Source organism: Zea mays, chromosome 5 (genome assembly GCF_902167145.1).
Source record: "Zea mays cultivar B73 chromosome 5, Zm-B73-REFERENCE-NAM-5.0, whole genome shotgun sequence".
In the NCBI taxonomy this organism is placed as follows: Eukaryota; Viridiplantae; Streptophyta; class Magnoliopsida; order Poales; family Poaceae; genus Zea; species Zea mays.
The window spans coordinates 7,728,897-7,744,718 of record NC_050100.1 but is presented as its reverse complement, the minus strand read 5'-3'; the positions used below and the strand labels follow the sequence as shown (position 1 = coordinate 7,744,718).

At 42.6% G+C, this 15,822-nt stretch overlaps 1 protein-coding gene across 2 annotated transcripts; it reads left to right on the top strand.

Moving 5' to 3' along the window:
• The first annotated feature begins 3,979 nt into the window (after positions 1-3,979).
• LOC100280423 (uncharacterized) lies at positions 3,980-14,686 on the top strand. 2 transcript variants are annotated; one of them, XM_020553311.3, is made up of 21 exons: positions 3,980-4,178; positions 7,428-7,567; positions 7,651-7,789; positions 7,915-8,054; positions 8,795-8,992; positions 9,098-9,295; positions 9,394-9,429; positions 9,637-9,722; positions 9,894-9,944; positions 10,395-10,503; positions 10,593-10,698; positions 10,872-10,969; positions 11,040-11,144; positions 11,222-11,314; positions 11,440-11,493; positions 12,225-12,283; positions 12,361-12,445; positions 12,523-12,882; positions 13,040-13,162; positions 13,987-14,073; positions 14,191-14,686. In XM_020553311.3, the coding sequence occupies exons 2-21, from the start codon at positions 7,451-7,453 to the stop codon at positions 14,200-14,202; spliced, it is 2,256 nt and encodes a 751-aa protein (XP_020408900.1). In that variant the 5' UTR covers positions 3,980-4,178; positions 7,428-7,450; the 3' UTR covers positions 14,203-14,686. The 2 variants fall into 2 exon arrangements, with proteins under 2 accessions (XP_020408900.1, NP_001348007.1); NM_001361078.1 differs by having other exon boundaries at positions 4,041-4,178; positions 14,160-14,608.
• The last annotated feature ends 1,136 nt before the right edge of the window (positions 14,687-15,822 follow it).

Sequence of the window (15,822 nt, the reverse complement as noted above, 5' to 3'; positions counted from 1 at the left end):
CACCAAAAAGGGGGAGATTGAAAGGGAAATATGCCCTTGGGCCATTTCTAAGTATTTTGGTGATTGAGTGCCTACACAAGTGCTTAAGTGTTAATCTATGCAAAGTGGTGGACAAAGTGCAAATCAAGTCAAAAGGTATGTTTCTAGACTTAGTACATTGTTTTATGGACTAATGTATTGTGTCTAAGTGCTGGAAACATGAGAAATCAAACTGGAAAAGAGATGGCTTTGTTCAGCCAAAGTCTGCTCAGTCTGGGTGCACCGGACAGTGTCCGGTGCGCCAGGCTGGCTCTGGCGATCTAGCTGCTCTCGGGACTTCATCAACGGCGTACAGCTATAATTCACCAGACTGTCCGGTGAGCCAACAGTCAGCCGGAGCAACGGTCAGCCGAGGTTTCCGCGCGTGACGCGTGGCCGAGCCAACGGTCACATTGGAGCACCGGACTGTCCGGTGTGTACCAGACAGTGTCCGGTGCGCCAACAGATCTACATCTGCAACGGTCGACTTCGCCAAATAAGGAAACAAATCCGCACCGGACAGTGTCCGGTGCGCCAGTCGACAGAAGGCAAGAATTGCCTTCCTACAATGCTCTCAACGGCTCCTAGCTGCCTTGGGGCTATAAAAGTGACCCCTTGGCGCATGGAGAAGATATCCAAGCATTCTTTGAGCATAGTTGATCACTCACACTCCGTTCTTGCGCACTTGTTCGACATTCTTAGTGACTTGAGTTCCGTTCTAGTATGAAACTCGTGATAGTCTCTTGAGCTCAAGTCTGGGTCTTGTGTGTGTGTATTTGCTGTGATCTTTGTGTCTTGTGTGAGTTGCTCATCCCTCCCTTACTCCGTGCTTCTTTGTGAACATCAAAGTGTAAGGGCGAGAGACTCCAAGTTGTGGAGATTCCTCATGAACGGGATATAAAAAAGCAAAGCAAAACACTGTGGTATTCAAGTAGGTCTTTGGACCGCTTGAGAGGGGTTGATTGCAACCCTCGTCCGTTGGGACGCCACAACGTGGAGTAGGCAAGAGTTGGTCTTGGCCGAACCACAGGATAAACCATTGTGCCATCTTTGTGTTGATCTCTTGTGGTTGTTGTGTTTTGTTGAGACTCCTCTATAGCCACTTGGCATTATTGTGCTAACGCCTAACCAAGTTTTGTGGCATTAAGTTTTCAAGTTTTACAGGATCACCTATTCACCCCCCCTCTAGGTGCTCTCAGGGTTCCACCGACGTAAGTATTATTGTAGTGTAGTAGTAGGTAGTGGTAGCACTAGGGAATGGAAATGATAGTGGGGAAGTGATGACATTAGGGTCGGTTCATAATGAGCCGACTCTTTTCCTTTGTAATGACCTTCTTCTGATGAATGAAACCTTAATTGTCGTGTCTGATCTTGAGTTTATTGTTTTCTTCGACTTATGCTTCGTCTGGTAAATCTAATCAAGTGATCCCAACTGATAATTCCGACTGACAAGCCATACTAATAGATCCGATTGATAACTCTGTCTGACTTACTTCGCTCGATTGAAGTCTGATCCGAGTCACATCACCTGTTGTGATGTGCCCGACTTAACGCGCACATATATATCCTTGCTGGTAGTTTCCTAGTGAACGAACCCTAAGTCTGCTTTTTCCGCCGCAAACGTCTCCCTGAAATTCCTACTCACCCTCGAGTTTGCGCTTGATTCCGTTCATTAGCGAGGCCTTATGGTGCGCAAGAAGAAGAAACATGGGAATACTATGCCTGTTATTCCCCCCATCGATCCCATAGTCAACTCCCTTCTACGGTAACTAAGCTTCCATTGTTTCTGAGCCTGACTTGCTCCTCATAGTTGAAATTAGAGTTTTGCCGTCGAAAGAATTGTGTTCTTGGCGGGTTTGGCAAGGGATCACCATACCCACAGAGGATACCCGTGAGTATGTGGTCTTCGTTACTTTCCTGATCCGTGGTTTAGGTTCACCTATTTCTCCTTCCTTCCGTGGTCTTCTCGACTTTTACTCTCTTAACTTGACACATCTAAATCCCAACTCTGTCCTTCAAATTACCATCTTTGTTCATATTTGTGAGGCCTTCCTCGAGATCAGACCATATTTTGGATTGTGGAAGTACTTGTACCACTGTAAACCTAGAATGGCGAGGGGGTAACATCAAGTGGTTGGTGGCGCCAGTCTTGAACTTTGTCGGGGTAGGAAGGCTGAGTACCTTGACATTTCTTTCAAGGATAGTATCAAGGGGTGGTGCTTCGAGTGGTTCACCATGGAGAATCACAACAAGTCTCTGCCTGCTCGTTCTGAAAGGCAACCTGATGTCCGGATGTCAAGTTGGATAGATGCCTTAATTGACTCTAAGGTTTTAGAAGCCATGATCCAATTGAAATTAAGATCATGAACATGGTCTCCAATATGACACTTTAACTGGCAAAATCTGTTATCTTAAATGGGAGTATCTCTCCCTCTCTCTCTTTGTGTGTGAGTGAGTAATGCCAATCTTTTGTTGTTGGTGTATATAAAATTTTAGTTGATGCGCAAAGTTTTTTTAAAAAACTATACTTAGGAAAACTCAATGTGCTTAGTTATAAATCTAAATAATAATCTGCATGCCACAGGTTGTAGGTTCTGCTTCAACATTGAAGCAAGATAAACACTGGAACATCCTTGTTGAGAGTGCCAAGGAGCGAAACTGCTTATTCAAGGTGTGTTTGTGACTGCTGCTATTATTGTTTCCTTAGCATGAAAGCGTAAAACATCTGGATGAGTCCAAACTACGCACGTTTTGCAGGTCCCCAAGCCATTCACCGCATTCTTTGCAGAGGGTAACCCGAAGACTATGAAGGTGGAAAGGCATCGTCTGCCAGAGCCGAATGCTCGAGTGCTAGAAGAGATCAACCAAGAAGTTGTAAGGCAAGAGACCATGAATGTCGATGATGCCGCCGACCATGCAGACGTAGGGGACGACGACGATGATGGTATGGATGCCGATGATGGAGGCGACGATGATTGATTGTAAGATTCAAAGGCTTGGGTGGCCTGGGAAAGCGGTTACCTAGACTACTAATATAAAAGAGGAGTTGGTTTTCTTGGGTAGACGTAGCAGTTACTTAGGATTGAAAGATAAAAAATGGAAGCGATGATTCTTTTCTCTTATCTAATTACGGGGAGAAGCGACCATCGCAGAGCGTATATGGGTGACAATGAGCTCTAAATTGTACACTATAAGATTTAAAGTTCAGATTAGGATCAGTTCCTATTTCTATTTATTTTTTAAATTGAAGTTTATTTAGGACCCTATCATTTTGTGAAGAATTATTTGTACCGCGATGTATTACCACCCCTAATTATTTTTTGTGAAACTGCAGAGGTGACAAATATGTCCCTTATGTCTGTTTTCCGTGGTTCACACTTCACAGTTAAATTGATGGGACTGGAGCCTGGAGGTGCACCAGCTCCAGTATTTGACTTCACGGATTGAGTTGAGATAGTGAAGAACGTAAACAGTGAAGCATGTGGATACCAGCTATCCAAACAGGCAACAACGTTGATCCAAGCAGCGTTTTACAGTTACATGCAGAAAATTTCGTGTGGGTCATATCTTACAAACACATACCCATCTCCCAAACACAAAAATCTCTGAATTCGAAGGATATAAACTGGAAACTTTGTCGTTTCAACCAGAACGTCCCCGTGTAGTACGAAAATAACAAAAACCAGCTCTATGGCATCAGTGTTTTCAGAACGTCGGATTAGTCGCGATTAATCGGCGGTTAATCGACTGATCGTAGCTCTGGAGCCGATGAAGGTAACGACGCGGTCGGGGCGATCAGCTGACCGTCCGATAGTTGGCGATCAATCGCGACTAATCCTCCGATTAGTTTAGGAACGGTCAGCCTGGCTGGCTGGATTGAAATTTCGGCCCAGTTGCCCACTTCACTTGCCCAGCGGCCCAGCCCAGCTTCTTTTTCCCAATTCCCACCACGTGAGCAGAAGCTGCACAACCAAGACTCCAAGAGCCAACAGAGCAACAGCCCAGGCACACACGACTAGAACCAGGCAACCAGCTGCGGAGGGAGGAAACCTAGCGGAACACTGTGCAGGTGACGGCGGCGCGCTACCGGTGACAGGGGATACGGCGGCATCGTCCCCTCCTCCATCCCCGGCGCGGCGGCGCCAGCAGCCGGCCTGCAGGTACTGTCTCCAGTCTCCAGAATCCAGATTCAGAGCTTCCCTGTTTTCTGGTGTGCTTTGTTGTAGCCTGTCCTGTAGGTATGGGCGTATGGCTGTTGCCTGTTGGCCTGTTGCTGCCCATGTCCATGTTTGTTGGTTTTCAGTTTTACTTAGATGCTGAAAGCCTGAAACCTTCCAGTGATTATTTGCTTCATGTTGTAGTATGGCACTATGGCTGTTGGCCTGTTGCTGCCCATGTCCATGGGCGTATCACGTATGGCTGTTTGCCTTGTTGAAAGCCTGAACCTGAAGCCATGTCCATGGGCGTGTAGTTATATGTATGAAGGTTGATCGGTTCCTATAGCCCTGGACGATCAGGATGTCTGATTGACCGATCAGAGCCCGGTTAATCGGGCTGGTCGTCGACTAATCATGATTAGTCGGCTGATCGCCCCTCTGGCGATCAGCCGATCTGAAAACATTGGATGGCATGGTAGTTAATTTTCGTGCAACTTCATAAGAACGCATGAAAATAGTGTTTTTGAAGCAACCTTTGAGGAGCTTCAAATTTTTTCATAAAATTGGTCTCTAGTTTCAGTTTTTAAAAGCTAGAGCTCGTGGAGCCCAACCTGTTTGAAACGAAGAAGCTAGAATGGACCTTAAATTCTTAAAGTGGAGCCCTCCCAAACATAGCCTAAGGGAGTGTTTGAAAGCAAAGTATTTTTAGAATTTTGAAGTAAAACCATGATACTATAGTCATTATTCACTATCATGGTTTTACTTCAAAATTCTAAAAATACTTTGCTTTCAAACACTCCCTTAGGCTATGTTTGGGAGGGCTCCACTTTAAGAATTTCAGGTTCATTCTAGCTTCTTCGTTTCAAACAGGCTGGGCTCCACGAGCTCTAGCTTTTAAAAACTTAAACTAGAGACCAATTTTATGAAATTTTTTGAAGCTCCTCAAAGGTTGCTTCAAAAACACTATTTCATACGTTCTTATGAAGTTGCACGAAAATTACCTACCATGCCATCGGTTATACAACCTACCGATACACGTCTCTCCCCGCTCATCACAGGCCACTAATCATAAGGATAATTGAGGGAACTCACACAAATTAATTGTATTACAGAAGCTAGAGTCTATGTGCAAGGCAAACACTTCTGTAATCCACATTAACAATATGTTGATGTTGTTTTGTGGTGAAACCGGAAAACTGAACCTGTAATTTTTGGAGTAAAGCTATCCTAAACAAGGTTACTGTGCTAATTATAAGAAAAGTAAAGTTTTGAAGGGCCAAAACACATTTAGGCCTTGTTCGGTTATTCCAATTCTATAAAGTGCATTGGAATGAATTGAGATGAATTTTAACTTATACACTGTTTGGAAGTAACCCAGTTTTTAAGAAACCAATTTTTATCTTTTAGCTAGAAGAGGCCAGCTTCTTAGTTTTTAAGAAACTGAGAATCTAATTTCTATAAACTAAGTCATAAATTGGTATGTTTGGAACTACCTCAATTTCTATAAACCTGTTTCTTAAAAACTGGGTGCTTCCAAACATGGTCTTAGTATGAATTTAAACCGCCTCATTACCGCCCAATCCACGTGCATTAACGGACGAACAAGCCTTACATGGGCCTCCAGCCTTCAAGCGCCAGACGCCTACGCTCCCTTCCTGTTGCAGCCTGCAAGTGCCCGATGCCTTCTCACTCATTTCTCTACACCCACGTCGTCGCTCCCTTCTTCCAAAATCCAAACGCAGCGCGCGCCGCCGGCATCCTGCCTCCGCTCTCTTCCCGGCGCCGTGGAGCCCCGCCACGACCCCTTTCCAGCTTCTCGGCGCGCGGCGCACCCGCCCTGCCCCATTCCCGACGCTGTGGCCATTTCCAGCAGGCGCCAGCTGCCAGGAGACACCCCACCCCGTGGCGGCGCGGCCCCGACCTACCGCCAGCCTGTGACGCTGCCCTCGACCAGCCGCCGCCGCCAAAGCCGAAGGTATTCCCGGCGCCCAACAAGGTATGCGGTACAACAACAGATAGTATGCTCGGGCTCGGGTTTTATTGGATATTTGGACTGATAGTTTGAGCATGAGATGAATATTTGGATTACATAAGTAGATCATGAATATTGCTTCTCTTTGTTTAGATAAATGAGGATATTCTGTAACTGGTTCTCACAATACCAATGTGAATGATATGTCTATCGTGCAAACAAGAATTTCAGAATAATCAAGTGTTGGAAGGAGGGGTGGGAAGGAGCCATCAAGGGTTTTTATGGGTTTGCTTGATTTTGTTATACGAATTTTTGGCCCCCTCCCTTATGATTTCTTGTCCTGCGACTCCCACTGTTCCCTTACTCTCGCTCGGTAGGCAGGTGACAGCGCTCGGTCTCGAGCTCTCAGGGACGACGTCAGTGGCTTCCCCTCCCGCCTCACGCCATCACCTCCAGTCATCCGCACACCAGCCGGTGACCCTGCGTGGCTGCGTGTGTTCCTCTCTCTCCTCCTGCCTCTGATGGATCGTAAGCGGAGCCCGGCCACGGCGGCTGTGCCTGTGCGGCCTGAGGGCAGCGGGAGCCAGCAGCCGCTGCTCCACCAAGGCGGTTGCACCGCTTTGGGAGCGCTTATGCCCCAAAGTGAAGCGTTACCCGTCCTCTTAGCGCTTGAGTGCATTCAAGTGTGCGTTTAGTGTCGCTTTTGAATCCTAGGAGAATTTGTGTATCGTTTTAGCCCTTATGAGCCTCCAAAATATCTTTAAGTCCATGAACAATAGCCCAATTTGTCCTATATGTATGACCAGCGATCAGGAAAAGAACTACAGGTCGTCAACTTTTTTCACGGAGAAGAAACAATGACAGCATTTGGGTGGTCTGTAGATATGGATGAAAACGAGATGTGAAGTAATTTTATGTATTTATGTGAACCGCTTGCTGGTTGATGTACAATAGTACAGACTATAGTGTAGAAAAGAAATGCAGTGTTAACAAACTGATGTACAGTCACTCATGTTTGGTAATTGTTTCAGATTTCATTGTTGATTGCTGATGCTCAGCACTATACAAAATATATATAACAGTACAGACTTCAAATTAGTTTTAAATAGGTTTAATGCCTTTCCTCTTTGGTCTTGGATACATTATTGATTGCTGATGCCTTGTGTTTTTGGTATTCTGTTGTTTGAATCGCTCAGCAAATGTAATAATTGTTTACCGAATATTTGAGGAGTTATTATGTTAAGAGTCTTGGCATGACATAACCTAAGCTAAAATTATAGGCACACAAGTGGCCACCCTTCCAATGGCGGTGGAGAAGTCCAGCAGCGGCACATCAACTCCCTCCACCACCTCCACCATGGACCGGTTTCAGAAGATTGTCCTAAGCTGGGATTACCTCCGTCTCATCGCTGAATCCAAGGTACATGCACATCAACTCACCACACCCGCCACCCGTCTGACATACCTTCTAAATCCCTAACCTTTTCTGGTCATGGGGGTCAGGGCGGCAAGCAGGCCAAGGTGCTGCAGCATGTGAAGAACACATACGTCTCGGTGGCTGAGTACCTTGGTGTCTTTGAGCCACTGCTCTTTGAGGAGGTCAAGGCACAGATCATCCAGGGACGCAGTAACGACGAGGAAGGTTAGGACACACGCTCCTGCGCTTTGCTTTCTTCTCACCTCAGCATGTTGTTTGCTCTTAATTCACTGGTGAGTTGCCAACTGAGATTTTTTTCCCTATGTTTTGGCCTTGTGTGGTGTGTGTAGAATCTGGGATGGACTGGAGGAGGGGAGCAGTGGGGTCGTGCACGGAGTCTGAGGGGTTCCACAAGCTCTCTGTGGCGGTGGAAGACAATTTTCAGGATAATGTGTCAGAGAATGATCTACTGCTTATCTCCAAGGAGAAAGTAAGTGTTGTTCAAGTAAAATTTGTAGTTTAGCTGTTCTGATACGCAAGTACCATACCAAGGTAACGACTGATTAGGAATTTGATTGGAATATCGAATACACTAGAGTGAAAAAAATTATTTTGTAGGTGGCAATGTGCATAATATTTGATAATTGAGAGCCATAAAAATATCTAAATTTATTTCCCGAGTTCTCAGTTCTTACCTTTTGGATATTTTGTCTAAGAACATAGCAAAATGTGCCATAAGTTGTGGCTGTGATATCATACTTGGATCAGTCTGGCAAATAGCCTTTAGCTGAGTACATTATATGCTGAGCTATACTGAAATAGATCAATCTAGTAAGTAAACTCGGCCGGTAGGGAAAGACCGCCCCCATGGTATTATATTAAGAAGAAGCTCAATCGGAGCCCCGACCGAGAAATGTCACGAGAGCTGGTCCCCCATGCAACATGAGGGTCCGCCCCCTATAGGCCAGATCTTTACTTGTGCTTTGAGCCCTCTCAGCCCTTACATGAGGATCCACCCTCCATAGGTCAGTCCATCTCGTGTGCACACGACCAGGGGAACCAACGAGTGACCTTTTTTAACCTCAGCCTGAAATTCGCTTCCACTGGGATTCGAACTTAGGATCTAAGGAGTGCTACTTAGACCACCTAGAGGCCCTTTCGCATCAATCTGGCAAGTAACCTGTAGCTGAGTACATTATGCGATGAATTGATGTGCTTGCATTTTTGCAGTTTGAGGAGGGATCGACCCCTAATGCATATGCATTTGCATTAGTGGAGCAGCGAGGTGGTGGCATACATATTTCACTTAGAACTTTTGTGGCAGGTGAAATTCAAAATCTGAATGTTGCAAAGCCTGTGAAGTCTACAAGGCTGCAACATTTTGCTTCCATTATTGCAAGTCAAAACAGCTTGCTGTGGATACTGAAGGTGAGTCTCAATTGTTTTAAAACAACTGCCTGGGTTTTTCATGGTGGCATCATTTATTGGCAGCATTTACACCTTGATATGCCATTTTCTTGTCTAAATCTTCAGGTCTGCAGCTTGTCTACAATAATGCGGGAGTTCACAGCTATGCATTCCGTAGCTTCTCTACCTTTTAAGGATTTGATTCTTTCAGCTACCGAGGCGCACAAGGATGGTGATGATCAAAGTCGTGCGTGGAATGTCCCTGAGCCACTTATGGATTATCTCAAAGTGAATCTTAATGATTCCCAGCTAGAAGCAGTTAATGTGAGCATCCTTTGGGGTTTTGCATTGTTGGTATCTGTGTTGTGTTCCTAATGTTTTTAAAAGCTATGGTTCTGATAGTTACTGCATTTTTTCTCTAGGCAGGTCTTTCACGCAGATCCTTTGTTCTTATTCAGGTCTGTTATTTTTTACCACTATTATTTTACATTGTTATTGTTTACCTGTCTTGATTAATTATATGAAAGTATTGCAAATACCTGAGCTGTCTTAGCTATATGCTTTTCTTTTGAATGATATGCGGATTGAACACATACACCATTTAAGACTAATGTGCAATTTGCTGATTATGTTATTTCTTCTAAGTTTTATCTGCTTATTTGCAGGGCCCTCCAGGAACAGGAAAGACACAAACTATTCTTGGACTCCTTAGTGCCGTTCTCCATTCTGCTCCTGCAAGAATGCAGATCAAGTAACAAAGCCACTTGGTTATTCTTTATATTTTGGTGTATGGAGTAGTAATTTTATTTTTGAGGATAGAAAAACTTCATGTTTATCATATACGAGAGAGTAATTATACTGCAGTTCTTGGAAGCTTAAATTTTGCGCATGTACCTCATATGCTTTGTGATGGTTGATGCAGAGGAGGATTTGATGTTCTAAAACATGGGCCAGAACTGGACATTGATGGCAAGTATGTTAAGATTGCAGACCTCCTAATTAGTTTCTAATATATTTATTTGACTTTGGGCTGGGTATGGAAAATGGGAAGGTTATAAAGCTGATTAATAACATCTAGCTGCTTGAAATTATGAGTTTCCCTTTGAAATGCTCCATACTTAACTGGTTTCTCTTACAGATCTGCGTGGTTATGTGTTTGTTATTGCTAGACAAATAAAATACCTTAGTTCTGACATTGCTTTTGTTCCTTTGATATCTCAAATCGTCCAAACAAACTAGGAGTGGTGGGAGGATGTTTATGCTATCATATTTTTAGGCGTTTTTATTTTCTAGTTTTTCTGTTTGGGAAGTGGAACTGCTAATAATTTTATGTTATCTCAATGGATTGCTGATTCTAGTTTCACAAACACTATGCACCTGCAAATTTCTGTTGGCACCAATAACTGGGGAGTTCACATGACAGGCGTGCACACTGGATAAAGGCATCTCCTTGGTTACTTGGTGCAAATCCTCGAGATCTGATTATGCCTGTTGATGGTGATGATGGATTTTACCCAACGGGAAATGAACTGGTACTCTTCTATATTGGTATACTTGCTAAAATTTACCCAGGTTCTTGGACTATTTACCCCTTACATGGAAAAGAAAAAAATCTTTATAGAAACCCGAAATCGTAAGTTCCAATCGCAAGTATCGGGCTCATGTGTTGGTGTGTGCTCCATCCAACTCAGCACTCGATGAGATCGTGTTGCGTGTTCTTAAGACAGGTAAAGGTTTTCTGTGCTAAATATCCAGTAGACACAATGCTCCCATGTCCCTTCTCTCTTTTCCTTTTTTGTGCATTTGGTGCACAGTGCACTCATAAGTTTTTAGACTAATGCTATCGTTAGGAAGCATCATGCACAGATTAAGTAATTAAGTGATGTTTTTTTTGTTTCAGGAATTCGAGATGAAAATAACAACACTTATAACCCTAAAATTGTGCGCATTGGAGTGAAGGCCCTTCATTCTGTTAAAGCAGTTTCTATGGATTATCTTGTAAGTGGCATAAAGTTGCGATACATTTTCTGTATAAATTCTGTCAACTACAATGATTTCAACCTTGCAGATTCAACAAAAACTTTCTGGTGTAGATCGCACATTAGATGGTGGGAGACGAGGTGCTGGTGAATATGATCGGATTAGAGCTTCAATACTGGACGAAGCAGCCATTGTACATCTTCTTATTAATTATAAATGTTCATTGATTATACCTATTACAGTATTCTCACTGCCAAGTAAAATTTGCAGGTATTTTCTACTCTGAGTTTCAGTGGATCATCAATTTTTAGCAGGATGACCCGTGCTTTTGATGTTGTTATAATTGATGAAGCTGCACAAGCGGTGAGGAAACTTTTAAACATTGCTTTCATCATGGACCATTGATGTTATCAATTTGGATAATAGAATTTTATGTGCCTCTGTTTAATTAAGTTCATAAAAGCGTAGACTTATCCTCTTCTTTTCAGGTGGAACCTGCAACTCTTATTCCTTTGATCCATGGCTGCAGACAAATTTTTCTTGTATGTTGGCTATTTTTCTCATTTTTTGTGTACTGTTTTGTTTTGAATTTTATTTAAGTATCTTGCTTTCCCTTCTGCAAGATGTACGTTATTTGTCGATTATAGTACATTGTTATGTGACAGAGGTCAGGCCAGGCAATATTTTGAATATTTCCTCTTCTCTGGGCTGTAGATTTGCAGTACTTATAGTAGCACTTGTCTATCTGGGCTTATGTTAGAAGTATACTTTCATTTCTTGGTGTGCATGTTTATGCAGTCTCACCATCTCTCTTGACTGTACCTCATAATATTCCTATCACGGGGCGTTTGGATCCCTTCATTTCAAAGGAATTGGAATTCACTCAATAAAATAACTTATTTAGTTTGGAATTTGGCATTCCACCACTTTCTAAAGTTCAGATATAAGCCTATCTCAAATTCATAGGGTGGAGGATAGGAAATAATTTTATGCATGATTAGAATTTGTTTCTAATCTATAACTTACATGATACTCTTCGTTCTACTCCTTTATAGTAAAAATGTAGCACATAAATATCTAAGACATCTTGCTAATAACAGTATACAAATATATTTTGTATAAAAGTGAATTAGCTTAATTGATATATACCTAAATTAATATTATTAGAATGGAATTCAATTCGAGTGATCCAAACGGGGCGTCAGGTTAATCTGTGCACATGAACAGAATCACTTTAGCTTTTGGTAATAACGACTTATAATATCCCTATCAGGTTGGTGACCCAGTTCAGTTGCCTGCAACTGTCATTTCACAGACTGCACAGAAGTTGGGGTAAGATGATCTTTCTATACCGGTGCACAGTTTCCAGGTGCTGTAATATGCTAAGACAATGCTCATTTATCTCTTAGATATGGAACGAGCTTGTTCAAAAGATTTCAAGCTGCCGGTTTTCCAGTGCAAATGCTTAAAATCCAATATCGCATGCATCCAGAGGTGAATCTTTTATCCTCAGCATATCTGAAGCTGGAAACTGGAATGCTTGGTGTAATTCATTATCCATTCCTATGCAGATTAGTACATTCCCTTCAAAAGAATTTTATGAAGGGGTACTACAAGATGGGGAGGGCCTGAGCAGGAAACGTCCATGGCATTCCTACAGCTGCTTCGGACCATTTTGTTTCTTTGACGTTGATGGCATTGAATCCCAACCATCTGGAAGTGGTTCTTGGGTAAACCAGGATGAAGTGGAATTCATAACTCTCCTGTACCACCAATTGGCATTGCGCTATCCAGAGCTCAAATCTAGTCCTGAAGTGGGTGTTATATCACCATACAGGCATCAAGTAAAACTATTGAAGGACAGTTTTCGATCAACCTTTGGGGATCAATCAAGGGAATTGATAGATGTAAGCACAGTTGATGGATTCCAGGTACTGGTTCAAATGCATTTTGAGATTTCTGTACAAATAATCTCTATGCCTCAATATTTTTGCAATTGCAAGTACCAGTGATTGTGATGTTACATCTCTTTCTCGCTCTTTTTGTGAGCACTATGATATGATGTTATGTCCCATTGCTTGTATGTAGGGACGTGAAAAAGAAATAGTCATTTTTTCATGTGTAAGATGCAATAAGGAACAAAAGATTGGCTTTGTTTCTGATTTTCGACGAATGAATGTTGCCATTACAAGAGCAAAATCTGCTGTACTGGTAAGCCCCTGTTCTCCATGTTTCAAATTTCATCATTACTATTTTGTTTTTGTAGAAGGGCAGGCCTGGTGTAGTGGTGAGAGTTGTCTCACTCAGTCACTAGGTCACGTGTTCGAAGCAGCCTCTCCACATTTGTGCCTTTGCGGGAGGAAGGCTTGTCTCGGTTTACCCTTTTCTAGACCCCACTCATATGGGAGCCTCCAACACTGGGTCTACCCTTACTATTTTGTGTTTGCATTGTCTATGATAGCTTCAGATTTTCCATGTTTGTATGACACAATTCAAATGTGCACTCTGAACTGAGAGGTAGAGGCAGGTGCAGGCTGTAATTTTAATAAGGAACTCTGTTGCCTAACAAGATGTACACATAAAACTTTGAGATTCTCTCATGCATCCATACTTGCAAGTAGATATGATTGTTCAAGGATGCTGCTTATAGTTATGGTACCTAAGATGAATGGTAAGATGTCTTCTTGAGATCAATGTCCTGTGCAATTTGTAACTTCATGGCTCCATCCAGTCTTCAAGTCCATTTGAAATTTAGAACATGAACATGGTCTCCAATATGACACTTTGACTGGCAAAATCTGTTATCTTAAATGGGAGGATCTCTCTGTGTGTGTGTGTGTGTGTGTGTGAGAGAGAGAGAGAGAGAGAGAGAGAGAGAGAGAGAGAGAGAGAGAGAGAGAGAGAGAGTAATCCCAATCTTTTGTTGTTGGTGTATATAAAATTTTAGTTGATGCCCAAAGTTTTAAAAAAAACTGTACTTAGGAAAAACTCAATGTGCTTAGTTATAAATCTAAATAATAATCTGCATGCCGCAGGTTGTAGGTTCTGCTTCAACATTGAAGCAAGATAAACACTGGAACAACCTTGTTGAGAGTGCCAAGGAGCGAAACTGCTTATTCAAGGTGTGTTTGTGACTGCTGCTATTATTGTTTCCTTAGCATGAAAGAGTAAAGCATCTGGATGAGTCCAAACTACGCACGTTTTGCAGGTCCCCAAGCCATTGACCGCATTCTTTGCAGAGGATAACCTGAAGACTATGAAGGTGGAAAGGCGTCCTCCGCCAGAGCTGAATGCTCGAGTACTGGAAGAGATCAACCAAGAAGTTGTAAGGCAGGAGCTCATGAATGTCGATGATGCTGCCGACCATGCAGACGCAGGGGACGACGATGATGCTGATATGGATGCTGACGATGGAGGCGGCGATGATTGATTGTAAGATTCAAAGGCTTGGGTGGCCTAGGTAGAGCATTTACGTAGACTACTGGTATACAAGAGGAGTCGGTTTTCTTGGGTAGACGTAGTGATTGCTGAGGGTTGAAAAAAAATGGAAGCGATGATTCTTTTCTCTTATCTAATTATGGGGAGAAGCTGACTATCGTAGAGTGCACCACCAAAATTATTTTTTGTGAAACTGCAGAGGTGACAAATATGTCGCTTATGTCTGTTTTCCACGGTTCACAGTTAAATTGATGGGGCTGGAGCCTGGAGGTTCACCAGCTCCAGTATTTGTCTTCACGGATTGAGTTGAGGCAGTGAAGAACGTAAGCATGTGGATACCAGCTAGGGAAAACAGGCAACAGCGTTGATCCAAGCAGCGTTTTACAGTTACATGCGGAAAATTGTGTGGGTTGTATCTTACAAACACATATTCATCTCCCAAACACGGAAATCTCTGACTTCGAAGGAGATAAACTTGTCGTTTCAACCAGAACGTCTCTGTGTAGTACGAAAATAACAAAAACCAGCTCCGTGGTGTCATTTTAGACAGCAAAAAGACGAAAGTACATTTGCAGACTTGGAGGAATGACCGTAGCATCTTTCGAATGTCAATTTGGTTTGGTGTCGTGTGCTGATCATCAGTATCTGGTCTGCTATATTAATTATATGTAGGTGAGTAGGTCTGTAGTTTGTTTATCGAATTGTCATTTTTTATGCGATAATTTACGTTGTGGTGCCTATTGGTAAATTACTAATTGTGACGCCTTTTCAGCTGACAGAGTTGGTTGCTAATCAGTCAGGTACTCAGGTCTGCTTAGGTTCATTGGTGCTGTTCGGTCACGGGTCACCTTGCATTATCGCATTCGACATTGACCAACAATTAGAGTACTGAACGCTGCCATCAGTACTAATTCACTATGGACAGCATTTCCAACATCCGAATAGACCATTGAGCGGAGGCGCGCCTAGAGCCCCTTCACACCTGTCTCCGGCCCCTGCAGCATGGAAGACCCTACGATACGACCACTGGTACTGGGATCTTGGCTGGCTTGTTTGGGCAGCAAGGAGTTCGGAGATCCTCTTCAAAGTCCTTGTTCCCAGACACGTCTTTCCCATGTAGTTTCATAGACTGCGTTTTTAAAAACTGTTTTAAAAGATTCTCTTTATCTATATTTAATCTTCTAGCTGTATCCAATAATTTCCTCTATATTTTTCCTCTCTATATATTTTATGAACTATTTAAAAAGATTCTCTTATCTATATTTAATCTTTTACAACTCATCCTCTTTATCTATCATCTATGGACTACTTTATCTTTGAAGATGTTTTTAAAAACTATTTATAAAAAAACTTATAATACCTTGTGAACTTGTTGGTGGTGATACTGTGGATCTAATACTTTATATTTTTTTAATTATATAATTTGTTTTGAC

Excerpts from the sequence above, each read along its gene's own strand:
- LOC100280423 (NM_001361078.1), top strand. The coding sequence starts at position 7,451 with ATGGCGGTGGAGAAGTCCAGCAGCGGCACATCAACTCCCTCCACCACC. Across the intron at positions 7,568-7,650 it reads GTCTCATCGCTGAATCCAAG|GGCGGCAAGCAGGCCAAGGT; the intron begins GTACATGCACAT and ends CATGGGGGTCAG. Across the intron at positions 12,284-12,360 it reads CAGACTGCACAGAAGTTGGG|ATATGGAACGAGCTTGTTCA; the intron begins GTAAGATGATCT and ends TTTATCTCTTAG.